Raw genomic sequence first — 10099 nt, 5'->3', positions numbered from 1 at the left:
TTAATGTTCACAAAATCACAATCTCATTCATAAAATTATCATCTTTCCATTATATATGATGAATTACCACACAATGAATAAAGTTTCTATGCTGCAGTCCAAGATTTCAAATTTCCCATATCCCTCAACTGCAAACCACTTCATTTGTTTGTACAGCTGTCTCTGTTCTCTGTATTGCTGTTGCTGCAATCGTCAGGACGTTCAGGTTTTTGTACAGCTCTGTCTGTGCTCTGTGTCACTGTGTCCTAATCGTTAGTCTGGTTACGTTTTTGTACAGTTCTCTGCGTCATTTGGATCATAGTGTATGCTGAGCTCCGACTCAGTGCACAGTAATACACAGCAGAGTCACTTTGTTGTATTGTGGCGATATATAAACGAGTAATTTTCGCTGCAGAGTCAATATCAGCAGAAATTCTTCCTCCCGCTGCATTTTTGTTATTCAGCTGTCCTGAAGTGTATCTCTGAAGCAGGTATTCCAGAGCCTGTCCTGGGGCATGACGGTACCAGTAAACTGTGTACTGACAGAATCCTGAATATTTACAGCTTAAGGTAATGGTGTCACCTGCAACTGAGGTTTTGACAGTAGAGCTGTGAGACTCCAGGGACGGGGAATCTAGAGAACATATTAAGAAAAAAGATTTTAGAGCACTGGTTGTGCTGGAAACCTGGAAATCGTGCAAACATTTCTGTTATTAAGAGATTTTTTTCTTAATTTAACGCAGCTTTGACACGGTCTTCATCATAATTAACAAATTAGTATCCAGATGTTGCAATTTCTTGCTGTTGGCAGAGTGCGTTGTTATTACCAGATTCAAACATCAGAATGCATGATAAGAATTCAGAATTAAGACTAAATTTCAAACGGAATTTGCAAATGAACTGCAACAGGGAAGGATCCCACGAGAACGGGCAAAAACTACAGAATGGGAGGAATTGGTTTTATTTGAAGTATCTACACATGCACTACCGATACTGTGTTGTCTGCTTCAATCGATTTTATTAAAAATCTTCTTCTGTATTTCTGTTAAATGTACATCTGGGAAAAAAAATAGTTCATGCTCCTCTTCACTCAGATGTTCACTCTGCAGATTTACATAACAGACAATTACCCCCGCCATGTTACATCTTTATGGTCAGTAAGATCCAACAGAACGTCATAAAACTCATCAGCAGTTATTGACCTAGATGAACGGTAAGTATCTGTAGGCCACAGTATTCGGGAAGATAATTAAGAACAGTACTGGCACAGCAGAAGATCATTCGGTCTGACGTGCACATACTGTGTCTCTGAATGAGGAATTCAATGACTACCACTTCCCACTCTCTGCCAGCGGCTGACACACACTTCCTTCTTAGATAATTATGCAATTTCCTCTAGAACACCTTGGCCAAGTTTGCCTTTCTTGCAGTCTCAGGAATTACATTATACATCACAAACATTGAAATTAAATTCATTTTGCTTAAGTCGTCATTGATTCTTTTATCTATTCAATGTGTTTGTTTCAGTTCTGGAGCTTTCCACCAATTGGAGCAGTTTGACACTATCTGCTCTGTCCACACTGTTCATGATTTTGATTAACTTCATTAAGTATGGAGGAAGCGAATGGTTTGGGGCCCATACTAAAACTGTTCGACAGGACTTCCCTGGTATGGAGGATTTTAGCTGTGAAAAAAGTTTGGGTAGAATGGGTTTGTTGCCACAGGAACGCAGGAGATTGCAGGGCGATCTGACAGACGCCTGTAAGATTGTGAATTGCACGAAGGGGATGGAAAGTATGAGTTTTTTTTCCCAGGGTGGAGGGATGAATTCCTCGGCGAAACAAGTTCAAGGTGCGAGGCGGGAGATCGTAGAAGAGGTACGCGATCCAAGTTTTTCACACAAAGAGAGGGGAGTGCCCGGAAGGCGTTGCAAAAGGAGACGATGTAAGCAGGCACAGTAGCAGATTTCAACAAGTACCTGGACGAATACACTGAAAGGAAGGGAATGAAAAGATACAGATCATGTGTGGAGAAAGTTGTGGTATGGAAGGGAAAATGTGTCAATGGAAACTCAGAGAAGTGAAGGCCCTGATCTTGTGCTGTATTGTTCTTTGTTCTCGATTTTTTTCGAACTTCACTTGTTGAAGAAAAGTAGCCAGAACATCTTCAATCCAGCTCCAGCTCCAAATTCGTTATACCGTGAAATAATTCATGTATATGTTTCTGCATGCTCTCTCCTGCCTTCACATCCGTCCAAAATGGCGTTTCCCACTAACTAATACAATGTTCTCGTTGGTTTCAAAGCATGTTCTACAGATTTAACAATCTAAATGCTTTTGGACTGAATGCTCCTTTCACTATAGCTTATGAGAATGATTGTATAATTTTGCAATTTATCACAACAGTTTCATTATTTTATGCCTGTATGTCAACGTACTGCGACATTCCATAACCACACTGTAGCTCCAGGCTAACCTTGGAACTATTCGTCTTTCCATATACCATGGAACTAATCTCTTTTGATTTCACTTCTCTAATAATTTCTTCAAATCATTTCATTTGAAAATCTATAGCTCTCATTTTGTGACATTGGCTTGCTGTTTCCCATCCTGTGAATTGGTTCCAAAGTCGCACAACTGACATTTGGGTTCCGGCATTGGCACTTACACAGTGGTTTTTCAGGCACTGAGAACTAGATTCTCAGGATATCTGACAATTTCAATGCCTCACTCCATTGATGAACAGTTCTCCGAGATTTCTGGCAAGGTGTTCTCTGAAATTTGAATCACATGGAGACATCAGATCAAGCATCGTCCATTCAGGGTAATTGACTGCATCTGTTTTTCTGCGCTCCAAATGCCTTCTCCCTCCTAAACTGGAACTATCACGTTTCTAACTGATTCCCATTTCCTTCCATTCCCTTCCAGTTTTCTTTCTCTATTTTGCAATGACGCCATCATCATAATGAACCATTCGTTCCAACCAATCCACTTGTCAGCCAGCTCCACATTCTGAACTGTCCCAGTTCAAATAAATTCCCCCGAATATATCTATCTATTGTCTTGGCACTTCATGTATTGCAAGGCGCTTTCGTATTGAGTGACATACAATTGGACCAGTCTCCACATGCATTTGGTTTCGCTATTAAGTGAAGGTCAATGATTTCTCTGGAACCTTTTCATTCTGCCAAATTTCGAAAGGAGCCCCAGGCTTTTCAAACTTTCAAAATGACACATAATCCTGCTCAAGCTTTTATTGAATGGTGTAAAACTAAATCAAGTTGATGATGCAAAAATCTGAACAGGAGAGGCTATTCCTCCCTTAAATAGGGCCGGAAAATTGAGGAACATCAGCGTGGCTCATCTGTCTTCGCATTATGCCCCCCACTATTTCCAAATACTTTGACATCGTTTGCATTAAAACATCTATCACAATGTGGATTATTTATCAGATCCCTTAAGAAATGGATACGTTTTTATTAAGTACAGCCGTTTTCATAAATTATGGTTAATATAATACAACCCCCTGTAATCCTATAGGTAACTGTGCCCCTGTGTTTGAAGTTGAACTTCAATTTCGTAGATTCAAAGAGATGTCTAGCATGGAAACAGACCGATCAGACCAATTCGTCCATGATGATGAGGAATCTTCAATTAATCTAGTCCCAATTGCCAGCATTTATCCCACATTCCACGTCCCACGTCAGCCTTCCTATTTAAATGCCTATCCTGTTGACTTTCAAATGTTGCAATTGTAACTGTGTGTGTGCCTTGCTCTGGCAGTTCATTCCAAAAGCGCGCCACACTCAACATGAGAAAGTTAACGTTTAGGTTCCGTTTAAATCTCCCCCCTCGCATGAAAGCGATGCTCTCTAATTTTGGACTCCCTCACGCTGTGGAAAAGATATTGGCTATTCACTCTATCTATTCTGCTCATCATTTAACAAACTTCTGTCATGTCACAACACAGCCTCTGAATCTCGAGGGAGAGAAAATCCTCAGTGCATTATGTATCTGCTTATGCCTCAAAACCTCGGAACATATGTGCAAATCTCTTCTGAGTCCTTTATAAGTTTCACAATATCTTTCTTATAGCAGGGATACCAGAATTGAACGCAGTATACGAATGGCCTAACCAATGTCCTGTTCAGGTGCAACGTGACCCTCCTAAGTGTTATATTGAATGCACTGACAAAGAATGGGACGCTTCAGAAACTCCTTCTTCACTTTACTGTCTACCTGCGACTCCAATTGCAAAGAACCTGCAGTACATCTCTTTATATGTCAAGGCTCACCAGGTCCTTACCACTAAATGTAGACGTCTGCCATTATTTGCACTAAAAAAGGCTGCATCTCATCTTTCATCGATTCTAAACACTGTTTGCCATTCCACAACCCAACAACCATCTTACCAAGATCTAGTTGTTTCTGAGGTAATTTATTTTGTCTACTATATCACCAACTTTGGCGTCTCTTCGAATCTTATTAACTAGACCTCCGTTATTCACATTCAAAAAGCAGTTCACCCAGCACCGATCCTTGTGACATACCGCTGGTCACAGTCCCCCAGTTCTCAGAGCAACACTGCACCACCACCCTCTGACCGAACAATAGATCCGCTTGCTGTGAAAGGAAGAAGCAAAACGAAACACAAGGCCTTAGCAACCCACTGATATTAAAGGTTAATTCGCCTCTGTATTTAGACTGACTCAACATACAGTGGATATTTATGTCTCTTGTTTACACGACAGTTAAATTAATGAGTTCAGTGTTATAAGAGTGTTATTCAAGGGTGGCATGACATGAACCTGGAAAAAATGTCGTTATAAAAGAAAGACTTTGGAGACGTCTACAGTGACAAACCGGGCAACATCTTAAAACCGGACATCGCTTGGACGGGTACTTGAGTGCGAAAGTCAGAAATGACCATGAATTATCAGATTGAAACGAGCCAGTTTATCAAAATCAGGCATTATCTAGATTCTAGTCAAACTGTTAAATACTGCGTTGATTGTCTGCTTTCTATGAATTGAAAGGTTGAACTCAAAGGGAACGTTGCATTCGTTTCTTATCTGGCTGTTCGTGCTTTGCCAGGAAATTCGAGATCCCAGTCGAAAAAAACCAGCATCAGCATTTCAAAAATTAACATTTACGATGGGTGGGTGCCTGAAGTTTATCTTTTCTTTCTAAGGGAGGAAAGGGGTGAAATTAATGCGAATATTTAGGCAACAGAAAGAAACATCAGAAAGGATAAAATTAAGTTCAGTCACTGACTGCCTAATTGTAAAATTCTGCCAGGACTAAAACTAGGAAATCTGTAGCCTGCTCTAACATGTTCTTGGCTTTGTGCCACTCCAGATCTCAGACAAATCATTGCAAAACAAGGTGTTCTTTCCTGATTCCTCATTCCCATTGTCAGAATCAGCCAGAAATCCTTTGCACATAAGACAGTTCCATTGTTCGCTGTAACATCCAATTCAACATGTGTGCTTGGGACTTAGCAGTTTGATAACCTGAATCCATTTAAAGCAATTGACATTGAGAGTGAGAGACTGGGATTATGTTTGCATTATCTTATGTCCTTTTTTTTCTAAGAATGATACAGATCAGGTCAACCAAACTTATTGACGCTTGTCTCAGGTTTAACTCTCAGCCATGAATCATGCTGCTAATTCTGCTCTCAAATCTAAAATTGCAATGAAAACTTACCTGAGAGAAATGTTTATTTTACATGAAGTTATGTTGGGGGAATATAGATCACAAGAATACAACTACAGTAAGTAGTTTCCTGCACAATGTTGAACACGGTCGGTTTTGAATTCACTTACCAGCTGTGACAGTTACCATTGTCCCAGATCCATCCACTGTGTCTTCGTAGTACCACAATGACAAGGTTCTCGGTCACACCTTTGCAAATAACTACTGACACACCAATCTCTTGGGTAAAAATCATCACTCGGTTCTACCTCATTATCGAGTTGCTTTGAGTCAGTACACTCAATTCCAATTTGGATATAATACGTCAGTTCAAGTTGACCTTGAGGAAATTCTAAAATCTTAGAGACAAGGCACAATAACCTGAACTGGAGATTAGCTCTTCTCAAAAATTGAGTGCAATGCAAAATATCCAGAATAGAAGTCAGAAAGTACAATAAAACCAAACCAGGACGCCAATTTCTTCTAATGCATACGTAGCGACGTGCCACAGAACATTGATTGTAATTGGACATGATATTTGTTTAGGTCTCATTCACCGTGTAATTCCAGTAGTCACACAATGTTTCTAGTCAGCATCAAATCTCTCGGTATGAATCAGAAGCGATTTTTTTTGTTTTAAAAGCGGCTCCAGGTCCCAGCATCAGAATTGGATCCCATCTGTTATTAGTGACGCTTAAGAGGGATCAGTCATTCCCAACACGGATTAATTAACAGCGATCAAACAAAAGACATCACTAACGAACGTTTTCAGCATTAACAAAACTCAAAATGATAACAGCGACAACCTAGTTTTGGTATAAACTGGACTGTGGAGTTGGTGGTCAGAGATGGAGACGTGGGGAGTTCAAGGCTAAAGGGCTTCGGAATTTCATTTACATCTGTGATAACATGCGGAGAGTTTTTTGGTATGGTGGGAGACCGGGTCAAATCACTGTGTGCTATATCTATACCAGGCTTTACAATAATATGTGGCAGTGTCCTTAACATTCACATCCTGAACCTGCAGCGAAAATGTCTTTTCTGCTGTGTTCGTCCTCACAACAAACCGTCCTCCTGACAAGATCCGCTCTCGTTTTGTTCCAGTCTCTGTTTGTTTGAAGAACTCCCCCCGCTTCAAAGGATATGCAAAGAAGCCACCGTAGAAAACGCAGTCGATGCTGAAAGACTGGCACTCTTTCTTGATGTCCGCTGGTGGGGACTGTACCACTGACTGACAAACGGATTCTGGAAATTAAACGGAGAGATATTAGTCCGCACAAAGGAACTGAACCAGAGACAATGCCGATTTTTTTTTCATGGATTCGGGAAGCTTTGTACTAATTGTGCACCATGTTGGATTGTTGGATCCGTACTAACCGAGTATATAGGTACACTGTAAAAGGACAAGTATAACTCCCATCGTGCTGCTGCCTGGTGTAGCAGATGTTTCATGCAGTCTGGAAGCTGACTGCTCCTCTGGGAGAAGGCAGCTCAGAGCTGGACTAAAATGAAGCAGAATGATCAAGTTAACATGCAGATGCAGCTGTTCTTGATCCGGATGTGAAATCATTGCCAACGTTACACTGACGTACAGGGGGTGGGGTTGGAAACTGTTGTGTGAGTAGAGGCTGCATCTACGTCCACCCAGAGAGCTGAGCGGGAAAGTTGGTCATCTGGTTTCATTTGTGCTTTTCTTTGAGTTTGAAATGTTGGTCCAGGGTCTCGCGATTTCTTTCACAATCTGGAAACCCCACTCGCTACATTCCATTACTAACATGGAGTCATTAGTATTCCCCTGAACTGATTGGCATGATTTTGGTTCAATATATAATCAGGTGGAGAGCGCCTTGGACTCAGTCAATCCGTATCTGTCTGACCTCTGAGTCTTAGGTTCACATGTGAGATAACTCAGTCGAATTGTCAACATCGTGAAACACTGTTTGGAAACATCTTCAAGTATTCATTTTATGAAGGGTTTCATACCAATGTACAATTTCACAGTTGGATTCAAAAACTCAAGCCTGTCGTGACGTTTAAAAAGTCCAAGATTTATCTGAATCCTCCGCATTCCCATCGACTGACAATTAAGATCCATGCCTTTTTAAAAGCAAGAATGTATCTAAATTTGCCTTAAAATGTTCAAATACCTGCTGTAGTGCCTGTAGAGAAAGAAAGTTCCAAAACCTCACAGACCTCTGCGAGGAAATAAATCATCTTTATCTGTGTAGTAAATGATCGAATCCTCATCGTTCACCTGGGATTCCGAGTTCAAGTTTCGCCGAGAAAATAAAACATTCTTTATATACTTGACTTGTGAAAACCTACCAAGGTCTTATATTTGCGAGTGAAATGGACTCTTTCTCTTCTGGCCTCCAATTAACAAGTCTCAACTGTTCATGCTGACTTCGCAAGTCAACCATTCGAGACATTGCTTCAGTAAAATATCGGTGTACTGCTTTCAATACATTCTCACTCTTCTGAACTAGAGTTCAGTACAGTGCATAGAACGACAGTTGTGTTCACACAAACAAATGCGAATCTGAAGCAGAACTTTCTGAATGCTGTATAAGTTTCTGTTTAGAATAGAATGCGAGAAAGTGTTCCCTCTCCTAAAATATTAGGAGCCAGCACACACCGATTTAACAGTACGTGGGCCACTAGCCCCAGTGCATTGTAAGAACCAATAGCCCCGAAGCAACAAATGGGCCACGACCTCTGGAACTGCGTAAGGTTTGTCGGTTTGAAGCAGGGGGACAGAACAGTGCGTGGAAGCAGTCCTACAGCAGCACACCAGCAACCAGCCACAGAGCACCGGATAGGCAGTGAGTCACAGGCAGACACTGGTACGGAGGAAGCAGTCCATGAATTACTCTGGAACAGTTCAATGCTGATATGAAATGAACTGTGGCTTAGAGCAGCGCGAGGATTGCTGGTGGATGGCGGTCTGAGACCTGGCGTGCTTGGTCCAACCACATACAGAGACACTGTGGTGAGCTGCTGTGACATTATGTCTACTTATATTTTTAAACGTGTTCTTCAACTTGGTATAATAATGCAATTACTTGTATTTGACTGTTGTATTGAAGATTTGTACTGAAAACGTGTACCCCTAATATTTCGCTATAGGAAGGCAGTCATTGCAAATGATTTTCACTGTACTCTTGCAATGTGCACGTGACAATAAAATGATATTCTAATCTTGTAATATTCCGGAAGAAGCATTGCGAAATGGATGACATAAACTCTTTTTCACACAATGAGCCATATGTTTATGGGTGAAAAGCCTAGAAGAGGCTGCAGTCAGTTTTAATTGAGATACTAAAGAGGGAATTGGATATTAACATAGAACATAGATTAATACAGCGCAGAACAGACGCTTTGGCCCTCGATGTTGCGCCGACCCAAGTCCACCTAACCTACACTAGCCCGTTATCCTCCATATGCCTATCCAATGCCCGTTTAAATGCCCATAAAGAGGGAGAGTCCACCACTGATACTGGCAGGGCATTCCATGAACTCACGACTCACTGAGTAAAGAATCTACCCCTAACATCTGCGCTACACCTACCTCCGCCTAATTTAAAGCTATGCCCCCTCGTAATAGCTGACTCCATACATGGAAAACGGTTCTCATGGTCAACCCTATCTAAACCCCTAATCATCTTGTGCACTTCTATCAAGTCACCCTTAAACCTTCTTTTCTCCAATGAAAACAGCCCAAGTGCCTCAGCTTTCCTCATATGATCTTCCTACCATACCAGACAACATCCTGATAAACCTCCTCTGCACCCGGTTCCAATGCCTCCACATCCTTCCTATGGTATGGCGACCAAACCTGCACATAATACTCCAGATGCAGCCGAACCAGAAACTTATACAACTGCAACATGACCTCAGGACTCTGGAACTCAATTCCTCTACCAATAAGAGCCAGTATGCCATATGCCTTCTTCCTACATGGACACCAAGATCTCTCTGCTCATCCACACTACCAAGTATCCGACCATTAGTCCAGTGCTCCACCTTCTTGTTACTCTTACCAAAGGGAATTACTTCACATTTACCTACATTGAACTCCATTTGCCATCTTTCTGCCCAGCTCTGCAGCTTATCTATATCCCGCTGTAACCTGCCACATCCTTCCTCATTGCCAAAAACTCCACCGACGTTTGTATCATCCGCAAACTTGCTCACCCAACCTTCTAGCCCCTCCTCCAGGTCATTTATGAAAATGACAAACAGGAATGGTCCCAAAACAGATCCTTGCCGAAAACCGCTAGTAATTGCACTCAGAGATGAACCTTTACCATCAACTACTACCCTCTGTCTTCTTCCAGCCAGCCAATTCCTGATTCAAACCTCTAACTCACCCTCAATGTCCTACCTCAGTGTTTTTTTGCAGTAGCCTTTCTTATGAATATCAA

The 10099-nt window shown here is 41.4% G+C and overlaps 1 protein-coding gene across 1 annotated transcript; it reads right to left on the bottom strand.

The window, feature by feature from the left end:
• Nucleotides 1–245: 245 nt before the first annotated feature.
• Nucleotides 246–7095, bottom strand: LOC132808131 (uncharacterized). Its single transcript, XM_060822006.1, has 4 exons — nt 7053–7095; nt 6641–6920; nt 5807–5871; nt 246–613 (listed from the first exon to the last, which is right to left on the bottom strand). The coding sequence occupies exons 1-4, from the start codon at nt 7093–7095 to the stop codon at nt 246–248; spliced, it is 756 nt and encodes a 251-aa protein (XP_060677989.1).
• Nucleotides 7096–10099: the final 3004 nt, after the last annotated feature.

Source organism: Hemiscyllium ocellatum (genome assembly GCF_020745735.1).
Source record: "Hemiscyllium ocellatum isolate sHemOce1 chromosome 27 unlocalized genomic scaffold, sHemOce1.pat.X.cur. SUPER_27_unloc_32, whole genome shotgun sequence".
Classification (NCBI taxonomy): Eukaryota; Metazoa; Chordata; class Chondrichthyes; order Orectolobiformes; family Hemiscylliidae; genus Hemiscyllium; species Hemiscyllium ocellatum.
The sequence above is the reverse complement of the archived record's forward strand: the minus strand, read 5'-3'. Positions and strand labels throughout refer to the sequence as shown.

What these genes read in the sequence shown, in the direction of transcription:
- LOC132808131 (XM_060822006.1), bottom strand. Translation starts at nt 7,095, where the DNA reads ATGGGAGTTATACTTGTCCTTTTACAGTGTACCTATATACTCG. An exon ending in ACAGTGTACCTATATACTCG is followed by an intron (nt 6,921 to 7,052) that starts GTTAGTACGGAT and finishes TTTAATTTCCAG; the next exon opens with AATCCGTTTGTCAGTCAGTG. An exon ending in TATTGTAAAGCCTGGTATAG is followed by an intron (nt 5,872 to 6,640) that starts ATATAGCACACA and finishes GTGACCGAGAAC; the next exon opens with CTTGTCATTGTGGTACTACG.